Source organism: Dipodomys merriami, unplaced genomic scaffold (genome assembly GCF_024711535.1).
Source record: "Dipodomys merriami isolate MVZ:Mamm:240054 unplaced genomic scaffold, mDipMer1.0.p SCAF_60, whole genome shotgun sequence".
NCBI classification, from domain to species: Eukaryota; Metazoa; Chordata; class Mammalia; order Rodentia; family Heteromyidae; genus Dipodomys; species Dipodomys merriami.
Window position 1 is genome coordinate 6,790,458 of NW_027206180.1, and position 24,672 is coordinate 6,815,129.

The 24,672-nt window shown below is 44.4% G+C and overlaps 1 protein-coding gene across 1 annotated transcript in view; it reads left to right on the top strand.

The window, feature by feature from the left end:
- Nucleotides 1-24,672, top strand: part of LOC138814578 (histone lysine acetyltransferase CREBBP) — a 130,565-nt gene that overhangs the window by 19,542 nt on the left and 86,351 nt on the right. The window contains exon 2 of the mRNA XM_070003584.1: nucleotides 9,934-10,646. Coding sequence (XP_069859685.1) covers nucleotides 9,934-10,646 — 713 coding nt within the window. The remainder of the gene's footprint in view (nucleotides 1-9,933; nucleotides 10,647-24,672) is intronic.

The following is a 24,672-nucleotide window of genomic DNA, read 5'->3' on the forward strand; positions in this document are numbered from 1 at the left end:
AAAAGTCCTTTGGGAACTTGTTTAATTGCCTAGATTAAAATTACTGTGTAAATGCTAATAAAATAGGTCTTTCTCTTTTTTTTTTTTTTTTTTGTATTTTTCATTCTTCACTGTTGGAGAGCTATTCCATTATATATTTATTCTTAAGCACTCACAATACCAGGTCAGCTTCAGTCCTACCAGAATTGCTACAGATCATCTAGGCTGAGGATATTCAGGGCTATCCCTTAATGCCTGTGTTGTCCTAAGGGTAGGTACCAGGTCATTGACAGTTATTGTCTTGTTCAGCCTTCAGTTGCCTTTTGACAGTGATAATAATGACAAATATTCACTCATTGAGCTGTTATTGCAAGCCAGGCCCAGTGCTGAGTGCCATATCCACAATTGCATGGTTGAGTTCCTTCATCCATTGTCCTGGGGGCAGGTGCTGCTGTGTGTGAGCAGTATTGTTTCGTTTTGAGGAAGCATGGCTTGGGGCAGGGAGGCTGGTGACAGTAGTAGTGGTGACACTAGTAGTAGTGATGTGAACTCAGCCCAGCCTGATTCTTTAGGTAACTTGCTTCCTGTGTTGTATCTAATTAGTAATAGTTTGTTATACATTGAGAAAGTAAAGTGGTTTCCACATCTAAGAATAGTTGCCTTATGAATGTGTCTACCCTTCTGCCTTAAGACATTTTTTTAGCATGTTTTGTTATTGCTCAAGTTTTTTGTATCCTTTTCAATTGACAAATAGTGTATTTGTCTTGTACAGCATGATATTTTACATTTACCTTGTGAATTGGCTAAATCCAGCTAATGAACATATGTATTACCTCACAGTGTATCCAGGAGTAACTAGAATTTGTGTTCTTTTTGTAAGATTATCTAGAGGGTTGAATAGAAGTGTGCAGATTTGGACAGATTTAAGAGAAGCATTCGAGTAGTCAGAGATACAAGTAATGTCAAAAGAACTCTGAAAAATTAGGGAGTGCAGACCTGAATATTTTTCACAGGAAGTAAGGATGCTAAAGAGAAATAAGGAGTGGGTGGGAAGAGGAAATATTTGTGGGAAGGGAGTACAGAAATGTGAATATATTTAACAGTATCTGAACGCCTTTGTTGCTTATTTCTCACATTTCCATTTCTTCCTCTACATTTAGTCTTTGCTTCAGTCTCAGAATTGAGGTTCGTTGATTCAGGGCTATAGCAGCCAAGTGTAAGGATCCAGGTTCTGGACTCCAGAATATGGGAATGGCTCTCTGTAAGATAATAAAGAGGTATATAAAAAGAAAGACAAGAGCCGGGTGCCAGTGGCTCACGCCTGTAATCCTAGCTACTCAGGAGGCTGAGATCTGAGGATCGCGGTTGAAAGCCAGCCTGGGCAGGAAAGACCGTGAGACTCCTATCTCCAATAAACCACTAGAAAACTGGAAGTGGCGCTGTAGCTCAAGTGGTAGAGCGCTCGTCTTGAGCTGAGGAGCTGAGGCGCAGTGCCCAGGCCCAGAGTTTAATCCCCACGACCGACCCAAAAAAAAAAAAAAAAAAAAAGACAAGTCAAACAATGTAACATTCCAACAGATTTCACTTTCTAATTTTTGTTCTTTTTGTTTCTATTTTCAGTATGTAGCGATAAATGTAAATGTTAAGATGACTACTTTGTAATAATCTTCATGATCCATATCCGCATTGTAATTTGTAATTACATGTTCTTTGTGGTCCATATAGTCTCTTTCAATACAGGCCAGATTCTGAGTTAGATGTGACATTGCTGATTTCATGGAGCTTATGACCTTGCAAGGTACCCACTTGAAGTGGATAGTGTAAGTTCAGCTTATTTCATCTGTCTGTGGAGTACAGCAGTTCATTCTTCTGGCTAATAAAGTATGGTAAAATGGTTTGTCTATGTTTTGATAATCAATTATGTCAATAAAGAGAGTCTGGGACACAAAATTCAATTCCAGGCTGGCCCAGGACTTGAAATCCTCCTGCCTCATCCTCCCAAGTGCTGCTGAAAAAAATAAGGTCTTAAGACAGAAGAGAATCTGGGTGCCAGTGGCTCACACCTGTAATCCTAGAAACTCAGGAGGAGGAGGCTGAGATCTGAGGACCATGGTTCCAGGCCAGCCTAGGTAGGAAAGTCTGTGAGACTCTTACCACCAATAAACTGATCAGAAAAAGCCAGAAGTGGCACTGTGGCTCAAGTGGTAGAGCACTAGCCGTAAGCCAAAGAAGCTCAGGATGCACCCAGGCCCAGAGTTAAAGCTCCAGGACCAGTAAAAAAATAAAAGACAAATGAGACCTTAAATCTGAAGAAAGATGTTTTGTGGATGATTTGTTTAGCTGATGTATTTGACATTGTTTTTAAGCAAAAGAACTTTTTTTTTCCCTCCAAGGGGGGACAGTACTGGGGATTGTACTCAATCTTGCTCTTGCTAGGCTGACACTTTACTAGTTGAGCCATGACTCCAGCCAGTCATTTTCTTTTTCAGGTAGTGTCTTGGTTTCTGTCTAGACTGGCCTGGCCTACATCTTTTATTTGTGCCTTCTCGTTTTTCATATCAGGCAGGTGCCATTGCACCCAACAATTGTGCTTCTGTAGCTGCGATAGTAGGCATGCATTACTTTACCATTGATTGAGATGGGAGTCCCCTGAACAACTTTTTTTTTTGCTCAGGCTGGCCTAGAGTTGCCACCCTTTGAACTCTGCCTCCCAAGTTAACTAGGTTTACTTTTTTTTTTTTTTTTTTTGGTCGGTCATGGGGCCTGAACTCTGGGCCTGAGTACTGTCCCTCAGCTCTTCAGCTCAAGGCTAGTGCTCCCCTTGAGCCACAGCGCCACTTCTGGCTTTTTCTGCTTATATGATACTGAGGAACCGAACCCAGGGTCTTATGCATGCAAGGTGAGCACTCTACCACTCTTCCCCAGACCCTAGGATTACATTCTTGAGCTATTGTACCTACTCAACTTTTAAGATGTTATTGGCTGGGCAAATTGATTCAGCCATTTACTGCTGCTCTCCCTGAGCCCCCCCTTTTTTATGGGGGGAGGGTCATGGGGCTTGAACTCATGGTCTGGGCACTGTCCTTGAGCTTTTTTTCTCAAGGCTAGTGCTCTACCACTTTGAGCCATCGCATCACTTCCAGTTTTTTGGTGGTTCATTGGAGAGGAGTCTCATAGACTTTCTTCCCTAGGCTAGCTTTGAACTGTGATCCTCAAATCTCAGTCTCTTGTAGCTACAATTACAGGTGTGAGCCACCGACGCCCAGCTGTCTCCCTTTTGCTCTGAGGACTGAGCATAGAGCCTCACCTTTGGTGTGCAGCATTCCCAACCCTTTTTATTTTACTTTTTTTTTTTTTTTTCTTTCAGATGGGTCTTGTTGAGTTGCTTCAACTGGCTGCTAGCTGGTGTTGCTGCCCCAGCCGTGCCTCCCATACCTGCATTTTTGCTTTGTGAGAGGAGGAGGGAGCTCAGGCTAGTCTCTTATTCCTGGCCTCAAATGAGCCTCCAGCTTGTTTTCTGAGGAGCTGGATCTATACCACGTGCCATTCTGCCTTGGTCATCTTCTTCGTATTTGGTTCTGTAGAATGCCAAGTTGTAGAGGTTGGAAATGAGGTTCAGTTGTAAGACACCTGCTAGCAAGGACCTGAGTTCTAACCCTATTAGCATTCCCCCTCCAAAAAATAACAGGATTTTTCCCCCCATGAGTACTCAATAGATTTATTTCTTTCCAGACAGGGTCTTCCTATGTAATAGTCAGACCAGCCAGGACTGTGATCCTCCTGCTTCCCAAGTACTGAGATAAAAGTTGCACTGCTACCTGTGATCATAATAAATAAGACTAAGTCTTATAGCTCATGTGGAATAATACTATTTGTCTTTGAGTGTTCAGAAGGTCATCACCTAAGCAGAATCTGTGTGTACTGATTTGGGTTTCTTTTTTTGGTCTTTGGGTTTCTTTTTTTGGTGGGCTTTAGACTGGTGGCCAAGAAGCCCCAGAAGAGAAAAGGTTCTCTGCCTAGCAGTTTTAGAGTGACTGATAGTGTATGGTATTTGTTATATGATCGGGAAGACTCCTGCTAAGGCTGATGGACCTGAAAACAGGGTACTGGCAGTCTTGTACTGCAACAGGATGGTACAGTTTCTAAGACTCTGGTGATTTGCACACAGAGAGAATTTACCTGGGATTGAAATTGTAGTTCTTAGTCTTTTTTTTGGCCGGTCATGGGGCTTGAACTCTGGGCCTGGGCGCTGTCGCTCAGCTCTTCAGCTCAAGGCGAGCGCTCTACCACTTTAGCCACAGCACCACTTCTGGTTTTCCGGATGGTTTATTGGAGAGAAGATTCTTATGGAGTTTCCTGCCTGGGCTGGCTTTGAACTGTGATCCTCAGTTCACAGCCTTCTGAGTAGCTAGGATTACAGGCTGAGCCACTGGTGCCTGGCAGTTCTCAGTCTTGAATCTTAGGAACTTCCGATGATGATTCAGATTGCTATTGCTCAACCCCTTTGTTGGGACACTGGCATGTAGAAAGTGTAGCTATGCCATGTCACAATATCCTGGCGTGCATTTTTTACTCTTTGTGTATTTTCAAAAATAGAGTATAGGGAAAAGTAAGAAAAACATGATAAATATGTAGGCAGCCTATCTTGTCTTCTTAAAAAGCCACACCTAGTACTCATGGTTATGGTTATAAACATGTTTAGATAAAGCTGAGAGAAATTAGTTGACACTCACTGTATCCAAATAGCTTCGGATGTGTTTGGACTGAAATAGGATGAAAAGAGTCTTCAAGGTGGACAAGATGTGACAGAGGAATTTAAACTAAACATCAGGCAAAGTAAAAAGCCTCTGTACTTGGTAAGAAAATAGTTATGTAGCCTAGTGCTGGTGGCTCAAGCCTGTAATCCTAGCTACTAAGGAGGTTGAGATCTGAGGATCACAGTTCAAAGCCAGCCCAAGCAAGAAAATCCGTGAGACTTTTTTTTTTGGTCAGTCCTGGGGCTTGAACTCAGGGCCTGGGCGCTATCCTTGAGCTTCTTTTGCTCAAGGCTAGCACTCTACCAATTCAGCCACAGTGCCACTTCCGGCTTTTTCTGTGTGTATGATACTGAGGAATTGAACCCAGAGTTTTATGCATACTAGGCAAGCACTCTACCACTGAGCCACATTCTCAGCCTGTCAGTGAGACTCTTATCTCCAAATAAACCACCAGAAAACTGGAAGTGGTGCCACGGCTCAAGTGGTAGAGCAGTAGCCTTGAACTGAAGAGCTGAGGGACAGTGCCCAGGCCCAGAGTTCAAGCCCCATGACTGACCAAAGGGGGAAAAAAAAAGTTCTGTAGGATATTACAATCCACAACATGTGGTGGCACCAAGTATCCAAGTCCAGCTTTTGCTATGTGACCTGGGATATTGTCTTTGTTTTGTAAATAAGGATCTTAGATGACAAGATTAGGTAATTAATTAGTTCAAAGACACGTGGCCAGGAGTTAAGTCAGGATCTGAACTCTGAGTTCAGCTTTTCTGTTTTTCTGTACCAAGTTAGGGCTCTGACATAACTCTGAATTTAAATAAATTGTGGCTTTATATGGGTTTATCAACTTTTTTTGTCTAGGCTTATCTACTTTTCTTTGTTTTTTTTTTCTTCCTCTCCTGGGAAAAACACTTCTGGATGCTTTAAAAAGCTCATTGGGAGCCAGATGCTGGTGACTCAGGACTATAATCCTAGCTACGCAGGAGGATGAGATCTGAGGATTGTGGTTCAAAGCCAACTGGGGCACGAAAGTTTGTGACCTTTTTTTTTTTTTTTTGGTCATGGGGCTTGAACTCTAGGCCTGGGTGCTATCCCTGAGCTACTTACTCAGTTCAAGTCTAGTGCTCTACCACTTGAGCCACAGCGCCACTTCTGCCCAGTGGCTTCAAACCATGCCCCTCAGATCTTAGCCTTCTAAGTAGTTAGTATTGCAGGTGTGAGGACACCCAGTTTACTTTGTGCGTTGGACATGTGTGTGGTGATTATGTAAAAGATGTTCTTGGGAGATACACACTGAAGTACTTAGGAGGAAAGGATCCTACTGCTCTATGTGTGAGAGAGAGAGAGAGAGAGAGAGAGAGAGAGAGAGAGAGAGAGAGAGAGAGAGAGAGAGAGGGAGAGAGAGAGAGAGAGAGTGTGTACACTCAGCAAATAGTACTTCATTCTTTATAGTCAGCTGAAAAGTGTGTCGGAGCAAGTTTGCTAGGCAAGGAAGTTCAGATAACTTGTGTGTGAGAGGGGCTGCTCTGCAAGACTAGCCTAGAGAAATCTGCAAGTCTGTGTAGCCGTTGTGTTTGATTTAGTGGGAATGGAATTGGTTTTCAACCAAGAGAGCATCCAGAAGGAAGATTACTGATGTATGTAGCAGCTCACTATGTTAATGGCTAGAGAGTAGAGTGCATCCAGAGGTGCAGAGTAAAGAAGGCTAAGACCTTTGAATGCCGAGGTCTCTTTCTTTTGGTCTTGTATGCTGTGTAAGCTCAGGAGCTTGAACTTCACAGACATGATGGATATGCTAGGATGCTTTCAGCTGCAATTAGGGTAAACTCCAGCTAAAGTGGCTTAAGCCCCAGTCAGTGTATTTTCTCGCATAACAAGAAGCTGGAGGAAAGTAGAAAGGTCCAATGATTAAACAGGGCAGCAGATGCCAGGTGCTGGTGGCTCACGCCTGTAATCCTAGCTACTCAGGGGGCTGAGATCTGAGGATCACAGTTCAAAGCCAGCCTGGACAGGAAAGCCCATGAGACTCTGATCTCCAATAAACCACTAGAAAACCGGAAGTGGCACTGTGGCTCAAGTGGTAGAGCGCTTGCCTTGAGCTGAAGAGCGCCTTGAGCTGAAGAGCGCAGGGACAGCACCCAAGCCTAGAGTTCAAGCCCCATGACCGACCCAAAAAAACCCCCCAAAAAACAGTGCAGCAGCTTTACTACCTTGTGTTGGGTTTTGGGCTTTCCCCCTCTTTTTCTGTGGCCATCCTTAGTGTGAAAATGGTTGAAGATCCTCTCATGGCTACAAGGTGGGGGTGCTCCAGGCCCATAATAAAACCTGGTGATGAAAAGGAGATTTCTTTCTGAGCATAACGTACTATCAGAAAAAACCTTTTCCCGAATGATTTTGGCTGACAGATGTTCAGTTCCCCTCAGCCTCCTGCGTCTTCTGCACAGGGAAGGTAGTCATGGTGTCTGGCTTACTTGATCATGCTGTCCAGTGGCCAGGAAAGGCTCTGCTCTTTCTCAGGAAACTTCTGAGGCAGCTACCTTTACACCACACAGGTTTGTCAGCAGTGAAAGAGAGATGTTAGATAGCAGACACTACATGGTCTGTTCCCCTGAAAGCTTTTACATTTCTAAAGGGGGGAAGTGATAGAGTAGATGGATATATTAAAATTTAAAAAGCCACACGTGCCCACTGTCCTACTATTACACTAATATGACCAATTGCATTAATTTATTTTTATTTTTTTGGCCAGTCCTGTGGCTTGAACTCAAGGCCTGGCACTGTCCCTGAGCTTCTTTCTGCTCCAGGATAGCTACTCTACCACTTGAGCCACAGTGCCACTTCCAGCCTTTTCTGTGTATGTGGAACTGAGGAATCAACCCAGGGCCTCATGCATGCTAGGCAAGCACTCTACCACTGAGCCACCTTCCCAGCCCCTAATTTTATTTTTAACATGTTATATTCCCTCTATTGCTCTAATCTTACTCTCTATTTGCATACATATTCCATTTGCATATTTTTCTATAACATACACACCTTTGTTTTTTTGGGGGGGGTCAGGTCATGGGGCCTGAACTCTGGGCCTGGGCGATGTCCCTCAGCTCTTCAGCTCAAGGCTAGCGCTCTACCACTTGAGCCACAGCGCCACTTCCGGCTTTTTTCTTTTTGCTTATGTGGTGCTGAGGAATGGAACCCAGGGCCTCATGCATGCAAGGCAAGCGCTCTACCACTGAGCCACCATCCTAGCCCCACTATTTTTATTTCTATGTGTATAATTATTATCAGCAGCCTTAACATTTTAAGAAATCACTAATCTCATTTTCTGTTATGGCCAGAAACTTGTAAATGTGCAATCATTTAAGGTTTTTTCCAAATTGCTAGTCATGTAACCTGTTCAGTTACTTCTTTTACACATCGTGTGTGTGTGTGTGTGTGTGTGTGTGTGTGTGCGTGTGTGTGCGCGCGCGCGCGCGTGCGCGTGTATGAGTTGTGTGTGTGTGTGTGTGTGTGTGTGTGTGTGTGTGTGTGTGTGTGTGTCGTGGGGCTTGAACTCTGGGCCTGGGTGCTGTCCCTCAGATCTACAGCTCAAGACTAGGGCTCTACCACTTGAGCCAAAGCATCACTTCTGATTTTCTGGTGGTTTCCTTCCTGGGCTGGCTTGGAACGGGGATCCTCAGATCTCGGCCTCCTGAGTACCTAGGATTACAGGCGTGAGCCACTGATACCCGGCTACACACATATTTTTTTGTGCCCATCCTAGGGCTTGAACTCAGGGCCTGGACACTGTCTCTGAGCTTCTTTTGCTCAAGGCTAACGCTCTGCCACTTGAGCCACAACTCCACTACTGGGTTTTTCTGTTTATGTGGTACTGAGAAATCGAACCCAGGGCTTCATGCATGCTAGGCAAGCACTCTACCACTAAGCCACCTTCCCAGCCCCACACATCCATTCTTTTTTTTTGTGTTTTCTGTCGGTGGTGGGGCCTGAACTCTGGGCCTGGGCCTTGGCTTTATCCCTGAGCTCTTCAGCTCAAGGCTAGTGTTCTACCATTTGAACCACAGTGCCACTTCCGGCTTTTTCTGCTTATGTGGTGCTGAGGAATCAAACCCAAGGCCGCATGCATGCAAGGCAAGCGTCTACCACTAAGCCACCTTCCTAGCCCCCACAACTATTCTTTTTTTTTTTTTTTTTTTGTCGGTCCTGGGGCTTGAACTCTGGGCCTGGGCGTTGGCCCTCAGCTCATCAGCTCAAGGCGAGCGCTCTACCACTTGAGCTACAGCACCACTTCCGGTTTTCTGGTGGTTTTATTGGAGATAGGAGTCTCACGGTCTCTCCTGCCCAGGCTGGCTTTGAACCGCGATCCTCAGATCTCAGCCTCCTGAGTAGCTAGGATTACAGGCGTGAGCCACCAGCGCCCGGCCCCACAACTATTCTTAAAAGTATCTTTTTTTTTTTTTTTTGCTAGTCATGGTGCCTGAACTCTGGGCCTGGGTGCTGTCCCTCAGCTCTTCAGCTCAAGGCTAGCACTCTACCACTTGAGCCACGGCACCACTTACAGCCTTTTCTGCTTATGTGGTGCTGAGGAATCGAACCCAGGGCCTCATGCATGCAAGGCAAGCACTCTACCACTGAGCCACCTTCCCAGCTCCTCTTAAAAGTATCTTAGCATTTAATTTAATGAATTTTTGACCTTCCCCAGACCTATTTGTATACCTGAGCTTTTCCTCACACCACATTTATTATTTTAGGAAATGATAAAGTATAGTAGGGCTGACCCCCTTCTCATCTTTGTATAACTATTTCCATTTTTTTGAGCTTAAAAATATTTTTATTAAAGTTTTGAAACATTTTGACATTGCTCTTAAGATATGCTAGTATTGGGCTGGGAAGGTGGCTCAGTGGTGGAGTACTTGCCTTGCATGCATGAGGCCCTGGGTTCGATTCTTCAGCACCACATAAGCAGAAAAAGCCAGAAGTGCGCTATGGCTCAAGTGGTAGAGCACTAGCCCTGAGCTGAAGAGGTGAGGGACAGTGCCCAGGCCCAGAGTTCAGGCCCCATGACTGGCCAAAACAAAACAAAGCAAAAAAGATCTGCTAGTATTTTGTGTTAAATGTCCCATTAGGTTAAGATCGTAGTAATATATCACAGTTGGAGAGCTATTATGATTGTGTAGTTTCTCATTTCCATTTCTGTTTTAATTTCTAGATTTTGGATCATTGTTTGACTTGGAAAATGATCTTCCTGATGAGCTGATCCCCAATGGAGGAGAGTTAAGCCTTTTAAACAGTGGGAACCTGGTTCCAGATGCTGCTTCCAAACATAAACAACTGTCGGAGCTTCTTCGTGGTGGCAGCGGCTCTAGTATCAACCCAGGAATAGGAAATGTGAGCGCCAGCAGCCCTGTGCATCAGGGCCTTGGTGGCCAGGCTCAAGGGCAGCCGAATAGTACAAACATGGCCAGCTTGGGTGCCATGGGCAAGAGCCCTCTGAACCAGGGTGATTCATCGACCCCTAACTTGCCCAAACAGGCAGCCAGCACCTCGGGGCCCACCACCCCTGCTTCCCAGGCACTGAATCCGCAAGCACAAAAGCAAGTAGGGCTGGTGACTAGTAGCCCTGCTACGTCGCAGACTGGACCTGGGATCTGTATGAATGCTAACTTTAACCAGACCCACCCGGGCCTTCTCAATAGTAACTCTGGCCATAGCTTAATGAATCAGGCCCAACAAGGCCAGGCCCAAGTCATGAATGGATCTCTTGGGGCTGCTGGCAGAGGAAGGGGAGCTGGAATGCCTTACCCTGCTCCAACTATGCAGGGAGCCACTAGCAGTGTGTTGGCTGAAACCTTAACACAGGTTTCCCCGCAAATGGCCGGCCACACAGGACTGAACACAGCGCAAGCAGGAGGCATGACTAAGGTATGTAAACTGAAGTGATTGAACATTACTTGTCAAGCAGAGGTTTTATCCTGGCTTTTTGTTTGTTTGTTTTGTTTTGTTGTGTTGTGTATGTTACTGAGGACTTGACCCCAGGTATTCATGCATGCTAGGCCAGCACTCTACCACTAAGCCACATTCCCAGCCCCTTAGAGGCATTATTCTCTAAGTAACATGCTCTATTGTCCCTCTTGTTGGTCTTTGTACATGACATGCATATGTGGAAGAGCTCTTTTCATGATAAAGATTTCTGCCCATATCTTTAAAATGATAGTGCTTTGTTGTTGCTCTTGGCGACTGGAAACTGTGTGACACAGCCTGGCCTCAAACTTGTAGTTTCCTGCCTCAGACTTCCAAATGCTAGGATTATAGGCAGGTACCACTGACCTTCAATTTTTAACCCAAAGAGCATGTGTAAAAATAGGGAACTTGAAAGAGGCAACTTCTGCCAAAAATATGCCTTTTAGTGCATTAGTTTGTAGATCTGGTAATGAATGCTTTATACTTCACTTTATGCATTTGATAGAGTACTTTCTTGTGTGTGTCTTTTTTTTTCATTTACCTGGCAATATTGTTTACTGTTTCTGTCCATTTTACTCAAGATGGTTAGTTATCTGCTCCTTTAACACAGGAGAAAGGTTGGGCAGAGCCATGGATATGTGGGTCCTTGGGTCTCATTAGAAAGACCACAGCAGTGGTTCTCAAAGTACCCTTAGGCTAGCAGTTTAGTCACCTGGGAGCTTGTTGGGAAGGCAGACCTCCTAACTTAGAATCTTGGGGTGCAGTCTGGAACTCTGAGCTTTAAGAAACCTCTGGGTGATTGTACAACCCTGCAAGGCCTGGAGGGAGCTATACTCTGGGGAATAGCCTGGGCTGGGATTTACATCCACTAAGGAAAGACAAATGCCAAGACAGATAGGAGAAACTGAAGAAAATGGAACCTGACATAGGAGAAGAGTGAGGAAAAAGAAACACAGGCTGTTTTGCCAGTAAAGTAAAAAACCCTGCAGAGATTCTGCAACCCAAGGCTTACGAGTGATAGCCACGGTGGACCTTTTTCAGTGCAATTTAGCCAATTCCAGACTGTTAGGACTGTTCTTTGAATTTGATTATTCTCAAGAAGAAGGGAGAGGTAAGAGTAGAACACAGTTTCTCCTTCAGGGGGCTTGAGAACATGGGTGACTGGTACGAAGCCCCATGACTTTCTTTTTTACTTAAGTACGAGAGAAGTAGTCCCACATTGTAATTGAGTTTATCTTTTGAAATGGAAGTAGTGGGGAATGCAAACATAAGTTGTTGTTGTTGTTTTTTTTTTTTGTCGGTCGTGGGGCTTGAACTCTGGGCCTGGGTGCTGTCCCTCAGCTCTTCAGCTCAAGGCGAGCGCTCTACCACTTGAGCTACAGCGCCACTTCCAGTTTTCTGGTGGTTTATTGGAGATAGGAGTCTCACGGTCTCTCCTGCCCGGGCTGGCTTTGAACCGCGATCTTCAGATCTCAGCCTCCTGAGTAGCTAGGATTACAGGCGTGAGCCACCAGCGCCCGGCTGCAAACATAAGTTTTAATGTTACCTGTTGCTGGAGGAAGAGTCTGGGGTGAGTGGGTGGCACTGATCATTTTAGAGTATGATGGAAAAGGGTTTATGCCTCCTGGGTATATGGACATTTCTACACTCTTAAGTCATCACTCTACTCCACACTGTCCAGTTTAAGGAATCGTTCTATTTGGAGAACTTAAATCATACATAAAAGGAGACATAACTAGCATAATCCAGTAGTTTTCAAACTTTTTGTTGTTGGTTTTTTTTTTTTTTTTGATTGTTTTGGGTCCGGTCGTGGGGCCTGAACTCTGGGCCTGGGCGCTGTCCCTCGGCTCTTCAGCTCAAGGCTAGTGCTCTACCACTTGAGCCACAGCGCCACTTCCAGCTTTTTCTTATGTGGTGCTGAGGAATCGAACCCAGGGCCTCGAGCATGCAAGGCAAGTGCTCTACCACTGAGCCAACTTCCCAGCCCCTAGTTTTCAAACTTTTTGCTCTCAGGTTTTTCTTTTTTTTTTTTTTGCCAGTCATGGGGCCTGAACTCTGGGCCTGGGCGCTGTCCCTCAGCTCTTCAGCTCAAGGCTAGCGCTCTCCCACTGGAGCCACAGCGCCACTTCAGCTTTTTCTGTTTATGCGGTGCTGAGGAATCGAACCCAGGGCCTCATGCATGCAAGGCAAGCACTGTACCACTGAGCCACCTTCCCAGCCGTGCTCTCAGGTTCTTGAATAATCTTGGATACCTGAAGGAGATTTCTTTCTTTCTTTCTTTAATTTTATTTTTTTGGGGCTGGTCCTAGGGCTTGAACTCTGGGTGTGGATTCTGTCTCTGAGCTTCTATTGTTCAAGGCTAGTGCTCTACCACTTGAGCCACAGCACCACTTCCAGTTATCTGGTGACTGTTTGGAGATAAGAGTCTCACAGACTTTCCTGCTTAGGCTGGCTCTGAAACATGATCCTCAGATCTCAGCCTCCTGAGTAGCTAGGATTATAGGTGTGAGCCCCTGGCACCCAGCTCAAGGAGATTTCTTTAAAATCAGTATTTATACAGCATTTTAAAACACATTAGCTGTCAGGCTCACTGGCATTGACATATCACACAGGGTCTGAAGAACTCCACTGCTAGTTGGAAATCATGTCATGTTATTCTTTATAGTGTCGCAGTAGTAACCTGTTGCAGTAGTAACCTAATTTGTGTCTGTTGTAATTTATAGGACATGAGCCCTTTAGGCTAAACGGACTATTTTCAGTATTTTGGTATTGTCACAGTTTTGTTTCACACCTTCTTAAACACACTTCTTTGTACAATTGAGTGAATGCTGAAAAATTCTTGAAATTGGAATTTTTTATTAAAGGATTTTGACATTTTAAATTGAAATAGATCTTACCAAACACTTCACAAAAATATTGTGCAAATTTCACCCTTACCAAGAGTGAATAGCCCCTGCCTAAATTTTTAACAATATTAGATACTGTTAGATAGAGGTTTTCTTATACTTGTCATTCTTTTAGGCAATCTGTCCTTGCTTGCTTTTCTTTCTCGCTTTCTCTTTCTTTCTCCTTCTTCCTTTTCTTTCTTTCCTTCCTTTTCTTTCTCTCCTTCCTTCCTTCCTTCCTTCCTTCCTTCCTTCCTTCCTTCCTTCCTTCCTTCCTCTCTCTTCTTTCTTTCTCTTCTTTCTCTCTCTCTCTCTCCCCTTTCTTTCTCTCTCCCCTCTTTCTCTCTTTTTTCTCCCTCCCTCCCTCCCTCCCTCCCTCCCTCCCTCCCTCCCTCCCTCCCTTCCTTCCTTCCTTCCTTCCTTGTAATAGGGCTTGAACTTAGGGCCTAGGCACTGACCCTCAGCTCTTCAGCTCAAGGCTAGTGCTCTGCCTCTTGAGCCACAACACCACTTCCAGTTTTCTGGTGGTTTATTGGAGATCGTCTCATGGACTTTCCTGCCAGGGCTGGCTTTGAACTGATATCCTCAGATCTCAGTCTCCTGAATAGCTAGGATGACAGACATAAGCCACCAGTGCCCAGTGAAAAGACATTCTTTTTTTTTGTTGTTGTTTTTTTTGGTTGTGGGGCCTGAACTCTGGGCCTGGGCCTGGGCTTTGGCTTTGTCCCTGAGCTCTTCAGCTTAAGGTTATCATTCTACTACTTTAGTCATAGTGCCGCTTTTGGCTTTTCCTTATGTGGTGTGAGGAATCGTATCCAGGGCCTCATGCATTCAGGGCAGGCACTCTACCACTGAGCTACCTTGCCAGCCCCGAAAAAGATACTCTTTTTTTTTTTTTTTGTCGGTCATGGGGCTTGAACTCTGGGCCTGGGCGCTGTCCCTCAGCTCTTCAGCTCAAGGCAAGCACTCTACCACTTGAGCTACAGCGCCACTTCCGGTTTTCTAGTGGTTTATTGGAGATAGGAATCTCATCGTCTTTCCTGCCTGGGCTGGCTTTGAACCTCGATCCTCAGATCTCAGCCTCCTGAATAGCTAGGATTACAGGTGTGAGTCACTGGCACCTGGCAAAAATACATCTTTTTGTTTTTTTTCCATAGTGCTTTTTTTTGTTGTTGTTGTTAGTCCTAGAGCTTGAACTCAGGGCCTGGGCAACTGTCCTTGAGCCTCTCTGTGCTCAAAGCTATTCTTTGGGCTCTACCACTTGAGCCACAGCACCATTTCTGGCTTTTTGTATTTATGTGGTGCTGAGGAATTGAACCCAGGCCTTCATGAATGAAAGACAAGCACTCTACCACTAAGCCACATTCCCAGCCCAAAGATATTCTTTTTTTTTTTTTTTTTTTTTTTTTTTGGGTCCGGTCTCGGGGCCTGAACTCTGGGCCTGGGTGCTGTCCCTCAGCTCTTCAGCTCAAGGCTAGCACTCTACCACTTGAGCCACAGTGCTTTTTTCTTTTTTCTTTTGTGGTGCTGAGGAATCGAACCCAGGGCCTCATGCATGCAAGGCAAGCACTCTACCACTGAGCCACCTTCCCAGCCCCCCAAAGATAGTCTTAATAAAGACAAATTGCAGCCAGGCACCTGTGGCTTATGTTTGTCATCCTAGCTACTTAAGGGCTTGAGATCTGAGAATATCGGTCCTAAGCCAGCCCAGAGGGGAAATCTAGGAGACTCCTCTCCAGTTAACCACAAAAAATCTGGGAGTGGAACTGTGGCTCAAGTGGTAGAGTGCTGTCCTTGAAGAAAAAAAAAAACAACTCAGGGAGGCACCTAGGCCCTAAGGTCAAGCCCTAGGACCAGCACACACACACAATGTCTTTTCATAAATTTATCAGTAGTTGGTTTTGCTAATTGCTTATATTCTTTGTGATCCTCCTGTTTCAGCCTCCTGAGTGCTGGCATTATCAGTGTGCATTATTATACCAGATGAGAAGACATTCAGAATAGAAAAAATACAAGCCATTTCAACAAAATTAGATGTAATTTTTTAGGAGTATGTTCTAGTTTTCTACTGAAAATAACCCAAACACTTGTCTTGTAGTTTGAAAGAAAAAAGATCAGCGTAACCGGGATTTAGAAGCTATACACACTTAAATTAGCTTTCTTTTGCAGAGAGATACTGCACTGCACGGGTAAGGTGTCTGGTAGAAAGAAGAAAGTATTGTGAGGTTATTTGGCCAGGTGATCCAAAATCTTTCTGATTTAAAGGCTGATTAAACTTTGGTTTAATGGCGCACACTTGTAATCCATTCAAGAGGCAGAGATAGGTTTGCCATTCAGGGCCAATTTGGGTAAAAAGTTTAGGAGAACTCTTATGTCAACTAAGCTGAAAGAGATGATGCATGCCTGTGAGCCTAGCTACACAGAAACAGAAGTAGGGGCTGGCCCCGGGCAGAAGCCCAGGACCCTCCTTGAAGAATGAATGGAAGAAAAAGTGATGTGGACACTTGCCTACCAAATCCTAAACCCTGTTATGCCCACCTTCCCACTGCTTGCTTTGGCCTATGTGGCCTTAGAGGTCCTTTTAGTTCTAACATATCCAAAAAGGGACCAAAACAGGCATGTGTAATGAATGTTTGTTCACAGTGAGGCTAGAGTAGGGCTTTTTTTCCCCTTTCATTTTTTTCCAAGTAAAGTACTAGGGATATTAATAATACTACTTTTATTTTTACCTGTAGTACTTCATCCTGGAGATTTGGACCCCTGTCTCTAATTTGCCATCATTTTGGTTGGATGCTTTAAGCTTAGACTTGAGTTTTTCCCCACTTGATGGCAGGTTCTCCCAAGTGCTGGGCCCCTCTCTAGCTGGGCTAATATTCAGCACTTTGTGGGGATATGTGTATTAGATTTTGCTTTTCTTTTTTTTTTGTTGTTATTTTTCTGTAGAGTTCAATTTAGTTATTTTTTTATGAGCTTCATGAGTGTTAATATATGAATCAGTAGGGTTGTATTATTATTATTATTACTGTTCATTCTTTTTTTTGGGGGGGGGTCCGGTCTTGGGGCCTGAACTCTGGGCCTGGGCACTGTCCCTCAGCTCCTCAGCTCAAGGCTAGTGCTCTACCACTTGAGCCACAGCACCACTTCCGGCTTTTTTTCTTTTTGCTTATGTGGTGCTGAGGAATCGAACCCAGGGCCTCAGGCTCTGGAAGTTGGCTCAACTTCCCAGCCCTGCTGTTCATTCTTTTGCTTATTTGTTCTTCTTTTAATGGGACATTATGTTTTGGAACTATTATGAATAAGCTTCTGTTAACATTTTTACAAGTGTGTATTAGCTTGTTTGTTTATTATGGGTCCTGGAGTTTGAACAGGCTTGAGTACTGTCTTGGGGCCTTTTCAGTCAAGGCTAGCACTCTACCACTTAAGCCAGAGCTCTACTTTCTGGGGGTTTTTTTGGTGGTTTTTTGGAGATGAGAGTGATGGACTTTTCTAGCTGGCTTCAAATCATGATTCTCAGATTTTAGCCTCTTGAGTAGCTAGGATTACAGGTATGACCCATTTGTGCCTGGCTTATTACACATTTTTGTGTGGCACATGCAGGCTTTCATTTCCTTTGGATAACTAACTGGGAATGAAATTTAATAGATAAGGAGTGTCTACTTCTGGACTCTCAGAGGCCAGGAGACCATAATTTTTGGACTTAATCTAGCTCTTTCATGGCTATTGAAAAATGGGATGGAAAGCCAGATGCTAGTGGCTTACAATCCTAGCTACTCAGGAGGCTAGGATCTGGGGATTGCAATTCAAAGCCAGCCCTGGCAGGAAGGTCTGTGAGACTCTCTGTTGTTGTTGGTGGTGGTGGTGGTGGTAGTCGTGGGGCTCTGGGCCTGAGTGCTCTCCCTCAACTTTTCTTTCTTTTTTTTTTTTTTGGTCGGCCGTGGGGCTTGAACTCTGGGCCTGGGCGCTGTCCCTCAGCTCTTCAGCTCAAGGCGAGCGCTCTACCACTTGAGCTACAGCATCACCTCCCTCTCCCTCAACTTTTAAGCTGAAGGCTAGTGCTCTACCACTTGAGCTACAGCGCCACTTCTGTTTTTTTCTGGTGGTTTACTGGAGATGAAAGCTTCACAGACTCTTCTGCCTGGGCTGGTTTTTTGAACTACGAACCTCAGATCTCAACCTCCTGAGTAGCTAGAATTATAGGTATGAGCTACTGGCGCCCGGCTGTGTGATTTTTTTTTTTTGGGGGTCCCGTCGTGGGGCCTGAACTCTGGGCCTGGGCGCTGTTCCTCAGTTCTTCAGCTCAAGGCTAGCGCTCTACCACTTGAGCCACAGTGCCACTTCTGGCTTTTTTCTTATGTAGTGCTGAGGAATTGAACCCAGGGACTCATGCATGCGAGGCAAGCGCTCTACCACTGAGCCACCTTCCTCGCCCCTGTTTTTAAACTTTCTTAGAGCAGGTTTTGTGGCTTCATTCTCCTTAGATAGGGTCTTTTGGGAGTCACAGTTTAATCCCTGGGGTAGCCAACAGAACTTGAAACTGGCTGATCAGACTCGGCTCCTGGCACTGTGCTACCTCCAGAATCCGTTCATCTGGAGCAGGTGCAGTGTCGGTGGTGCTGGTGATGTGGTACCACTGGGGTATGCTCTGTTTTGATGGTGAGGGTGGACATCCATAATGCTGTGCAGTGGTTGGCCCATGGTGATTGTATATTTCCACTTTACAGATTATCTCTGTAGTTTGTTGAATTGTCCACAGAATAAGTTCAGTGTAGAAATCTTTGAGACACTGTGCTTCTCTTAATGTAAGCAGATCCTAAGCATAACTGCAAGGACTGGCTCTTCCAAAATATTCTTGCTGTATTTTGGAAAGAGTTATACTTACTGTAGACAGTAATTTGCTATCCATCTGTCACCAAATTATAACACGGGTTTTTTTTGTATGTTCATCACTGTGTAATATTTTTGACATTTTTCAAAAGTAATACATGCCTATAACATGAAATTTTAGCATGATCTTGTGAATAAGAATAACAGTTACTAGAGCTGGGAATGTGGCTTAGTGATAGATAGAATGCTTGCCTAGCATGCATGAAACTCTGAGTTCAATTCCTCAGGCTCTGTGGCTCAAGTGGTAGAGTGCTAGCCTTGAACAAAAGAAGCAATTATTATGCTTATATTTTTTGAATTATGATAGAGAGCAGGAAAGGACGTGCCAGTTGTGCTGGGCCCTGTGCCGGGTGTGCTTTGCAAATGTGATCTCTTGTCGTATCATGGCTAATAAACCCTATAAAATGGGTACCAAATCTATTTTGCACGAGGAATAAAATTTTTTGCGTCACTTTCCTCCCTGGATGGAAGATCATTCAAAACTACTAGAAAGTGCAGACATTCACTGACGTCCCACCATTACTAACTTCCAGGACTGCTGCTTTTCTTTTTTTGGTGCCAGTCCTGGGGCTTGAACTCAGGGCCTGGGCACTGTCCCTGAGCTTCTTTTGCTCAAGGCTAGCGCTCTACCACTTGAGTCACAGTGCCACTTCTGGCTTTTTCTATTTATGTGGTGCTGAGGAATTGAACCCAGTGCTTCATGTATGTTAGGCAAGCATCTACCAGTAAGCCACATTCCCAGCTTGTACATTTATTTTTATTTTTATTTTTGTCGGTCGTGGGCCTGAACTCTGGGCCTGGGTGCTGTCCCTCAGCTCTTCAGCTCAAGGCTAGCGCTCTACCACTTGAGCCACAGCATCACTTCTGGCTTTTTCTGCATATGTGGTGCTGAGGAATTGAAACCAGGGCCTCATGCATGCAAGGCAAGCGCTCTACCACTGAGCCACCTTCCTAGCCCCTTGTACATTTTTTTTTTTTTTTTTTTTTTGTCGGTCGTGGGGCTTGAACTCAGCCTGGGCGCTGTCCCTCAGCTCTTCAGCTCAAGGCTGGTGCTCTACCACTTGAGCTACAGCGCCACTTCCGGTTTTCTGGTGGTTTATTGGAGATAGGAATCTCAAGGTCTCTCCTGCCTGGGCTGGCTTTGAACTGCGATCCTCAGATCTCAGCCTCCTGAGTAGCTAGGATTACAGGCGTGAGCCACCAGCGCCCGGCCCTTGTACATTTTTTTAACTACAGCATTTTGTCTATAAAGTAACAGGGGAATATATAACACTTTATCTTCTATGAGTAGAATGCAGTTTCCCCATACACAAAATTTATAGAACAGATTGCTAGGAGAGTAAGCCTCAACTCTTAGGAGTATTTTTTATTGTATGAAGAGTTACAGCTTACATCTTCCTGGAAGAACACCTCTGACTTTTGTACTTGGCCTGTTCATGACTCTGTGAAGAATTCTTGGTATTTTTTATTTGATTACAGTTTTCCTCATGCTTTTGAAGGTATACCATGACATTCTAAAATGAACTGGGAGTGTTGGTTGACCTGTGCCTATAAACACAGCTACTTAGGAGAATTGCTTGAGGCAAGAGAGTTTAGAGTTTGAAGCCAGTCCTGGCAGAAGTAGCACTTAGTCCATCTCAAATATATACATACATGTATGCTTGCATGCATGCGTATATACATGTATACACACATACGTGCATACTTACAAATAAAAGAGCTAAGGACATAGTTATAGTGGTAGAATGCTTCTTAATATATTATGTATGATACTGAGTTGTGCAAGAAAAGGAATAAAAAAATTCTTTGAAGAGATTTGAGAAGCTGGTATGGATGAGTATCACAACAAATGATTTTTCTTAGTAATTAAAATATATGCATACTCATTAGCACTTGAGAGGCTGAGGCAGGAGGATTATATAAATTGAGGCAGAGCTGGACTACATACATAATAAGACACTGTCTTAAAAGACAAGGACACTATATTGCTCACAAATTGGATTTCTTTGAAGTTTTATTTGATTATTTACTTATTGCTGGTGTTGGAGCTTGAACTCAGGGCTTCATGCTTTTGCTTAGGTTTTGTAACTCAAGGCTGGCACTCTAACACTTAAGTCCATACCTCCACTTCCAGCTTTCTGAGATCCTCAGTTCTCAGCTTCTTCAATAGCTGGGATTACAGGAATGATCTACTGCCTGGCCTCCCTCAAGCATCTTTGATTCAGACTCTTAGATTTACTTGTTATAATGAATGGTATTCAACTTGTATGTGGGTAAAAGATGCTTTCTTTTTTATTGTGAGCAGAGACAAGCATCTAGAGTACTCTTAACAGTGCCTATTAGAACTAAGAATTGAATGCTAGTGACTTTATTGTCAAGAAGTGCAAATAATTATCAGTGGATGGTGTTTTCAAGAACCTACTACTGTGTATGCACATGGGTATATTATTACATACTTAAGAATGTAAACTTTAGTTCATGGCTTTTGAAAAATGTGATCACAACAATTGCCTTTTCTAAGTGGAAACTTCATGTGCTTATGATGACCCATATTATTCAATTTGCATTTTCTGCCCAAATAAAAAATATACTGGAAAACAGGCCAGAACTTGTTCTTCCCAAGACAAGTCAAGAGAGATAGGTAATATGTCTTTAGACATCATCCACAAAAAGTTACTGACTTTGTAATTGTGTTAGTTAGATTACCCTGCCAGTTTGTTTCCTTTCCGATTTCATACTATAGAAAAGTCTTTTCAGAGAGTTCTGCCTGATATTGTAGGTACATATTTTTTAAAATTATTTATTTATTTTGGTGCCAGTCCTGGGCTTGAAAACTAATCCTGTACACTGTCCCTGAGCTCTTTCTCAAGGCTAGCACTCTACCACGTGAGCCACAGCACCATGTCTGGCTTTGGGATAGTTAATTAGAGATAAGAGGTCTCACGGACTTTCTGCTGGAGCTGGCTTTGAACTGTGATCCTCAGATCTCAGCCTCTTGAGGAGCTAGGATTACAGGTGTGAGCCACCACACCTGGCTGTTGTAGATGTTTTTGTTCTCTATTTTGGAAAGAGATCTTAAACCTGCCTTAAGATTTGCAGTTTCCGGGCTGGGAAGGTGGCTCAGTGGTAGAGCGCTTGCCTTGCATGCTCAAGGCCCTGGGTTCGATTCCTCAGCACCACATAAGCAAAAAGAAAAAAGCCGGAAGTGGCACTGTGGCTCAAGTGGTAGAGCGCTAGCCTTGAGCTGAAGAGCTGAGGGACAGCGCCCAGGCCCAGAGTTCAGGCCCCACGACCGGACCCAAAAAAAAAAAAAAAAAAGATTTGCAGTTTCCTACACTCCATCAAAGAGTGAATGGTGGTGAGCAGACATCCTGATCAGTCGTGGGGGGAGGTAAGCTAGGGAGAGAGAGATAGGACAAACCAGGAGAAGGTTGTTCCCATAGAGGGTCCCAGAGTGGGAGGAGCGGCCTGTTGAGCAGGTGGTCAAGATGCTACCTCCATAGTAGGTTTAGTGGTGGGAGGTGTTAACTACTGGATCAAGTCCTAAGAATTTTGAGAAATTGAAGCAGCTTTCGCCTTGCTCTGAGCAGTGCTCACCTTTTAAACTCGTAATCAGCATTAATAGTCAGCTCACTTCTGTGCCTTCTGGAGTTCATTAAGACTAGGTCTGTCATTTATCCCTTAGCCAGATGGCTGCTCATCTTGTGATGTTATGGACATTTATGTTTTTGGAGTAGAGGAAGATAAACTGCAAGAGTAGTAGTGGAACATTACTGTTGTTTATTTTGTTTTTGTTTTTTTGGTCATGGGGCTTGAACTCTGGGCCTGGGCGCTGTCCCTCAGCTCTTGAGCTCAAGGCTAACGCTCTACCACTTGAGCCCCAACGCCACTTCCGGTTTTCTGATGGTTTATTGGAGATAAGAGTCCCATGGACCTCCCTGCCCGGGCTGGCTTTGAACCGTGATCCTCAGATCTCAGCCTCCTGAGTAGCTAGGATGACACGTGTGAACCACTGACACCCGGCTATTACTGTTGTTTTGTTTGTGCCTTTCCCAACACAGTTCACTTGTGGCCTCTTGAGCCACACCCCTTCTTGACAGTTTTGTTAACAGCACATATCTGATTTCCTTGTGTTCTGTATTTTCTGACGTGTGCTTGGGTGAACTTGGCCTCTGTGGGTTGCCCTCCTCCATCACCTCGTAGTACCTTCCTCCGGGAAGATGTCTGACAGACATCACTTTCTTGGTTATATGTGTATTGCCACAGCCTTTTAAGTTCTACCATTCTGAAGACAGTGCTGAGCCTGAGGCAGGTGGGCGATGTGTTAGCTGCCAGATGATCTCTTAAGGGGAAGGTTTGCTCCTTTATAGGCTCTTTACAGTTACAACAGGGTCTTGCTGTCTGTACTTGGGAACTAAGCATATTCAGGCAAATCTCTGATCTAGTCTCTTGTTTATTATTCTCCAAAGCTCAGGTATCAAATAGATTTTAATGCAGTGGCATCTCTTGCTGCCTGAATTTGAACCAGAGTTCAGATAGTGGGGATAATTGTACCTTCTTTGTACCAAGGGCAACTGTGTGACTGCTGAAGCAGTAAACATAAGCTGTTGGATAGAGCTTCATCCTGCTTTTTGTGTCTTCCCTGCCTTTGCAAAGACTAGTAGTAGATATCTGATAGCAGTGACTGAGCCTTGTTCACTCACACTTTGTTCTGGTCACATATAATACTGTAGAGCCAAGTATGACAATTTAAGTGAATTGGATATAAATGACCAGCGGGTGTCATCCCTGACAGTCATCAGTTTGGTTTGCCTAGTTGAATCTAGTTGTATTCCGTATCTGATGGCAGCTTCGGTTAATATTTTAAGAAAAGCTGTGCAGCCAAACAGTGGGTTGTCATGTATGGGCAGAATGTTTGAATTGAGAATGTCTGTAAAAAAAATTTGTTTTCCCTGTGATACAATAACATGTTTTAAAAAAAGAAACCCTCATTACTATTAAGTACTTTGATAATGCTCTATGCATATGTATATATACTTGTTTATATATTTTTTCTACTCAAGGCTGGCGCTCTACTATTTCAGCCACAGCTCCACTTCTGGCTTTAGTTCATTGGAGATAAGAGTTTGGTGGATCTTCTTGCCTGGGCTGACTCCAAACTGCAATCCTTAGATCTCCGCCTCTGGAGTAGTTAGGATCTGTAATGTGCCACTGATACCTGGCCCAAAACTGCTTTTCTTTTTTTCTTTTGGTCAGTTATGGGGCTTGAACTCAGGGGCTGGGTGCCATCCATGAGGTCTGTTGCTGAACGCTAGCATTCTACCACTTTGAGCCACAGTGCCAGCTATGGTTTTCTGGTAGTTTTTTGTAGATAAGAGTCTCACGGGGCTGGGAAGGTGGCTCAGTGGTAGAGCGCTTGCTTTGCATGCATGAGGCTCTGGGTTCGATTCCTCAGCACCACATACACAGAAAAAGCTGGAAGTGTTGCTTTGGCTCAAGTAGAATGCTAACCTTGAGCTGAAGAGCTTAGGGACAGTGCCCAGGCCCAGAGTTCAGGCCCTACAACTGAAGGGAAAAAAAAAAAAAAGAGTCTTCTTTCTTTCATTTTTGGTTAATTGGAGATAAGAGTCTCATGGACTTCTTCTGCCCAGGCTGGCTTTGAACCATGATCCTCAGGTCTCAGACTCCAGAGTAGCTAGGATTTATGGTGTGAGCCACTAGTTCCCAGCCCCCCCCCCCTTTTTTTTTAAACTTAAAAGAGCGCTTTTCTCTTGTGGTGTCAGTGACATGTTAGAGTAACAGAGCTGCCTCACCAGCCCGCCGTCCCGGACATGCCTTCATCTCCTACTCACCTGCTGCTTGCTAAGGGAACTCTAGGCTTTCTCGGAGTCTCCTGATTGGTACCATCAATCAAAGGACTCGATTAAGAACATTTTTCTCTGGCAACTGTATGTTTAATAGGACTTTTCACACCTCCATTATTTGGTAAGCCATAGAGCTGCATTGCAACATGACAATCATGGTTCAGTGTGATTTGCACTTCAGGGGATGCACTTAGTGTGTTAGGGCACAGGACCAAGTGGACTCATCTTGGGGCTCATCCCTGCATACTGTTATTCTCGTCTTGTAAAACTAACAGCCTGATTGAAGAACTTGTCTGGTTTCCTGCCCCGGTGTAGTGGAGGCACAGCTCCTGAAGGTATTGCTAGCTTTTTCCT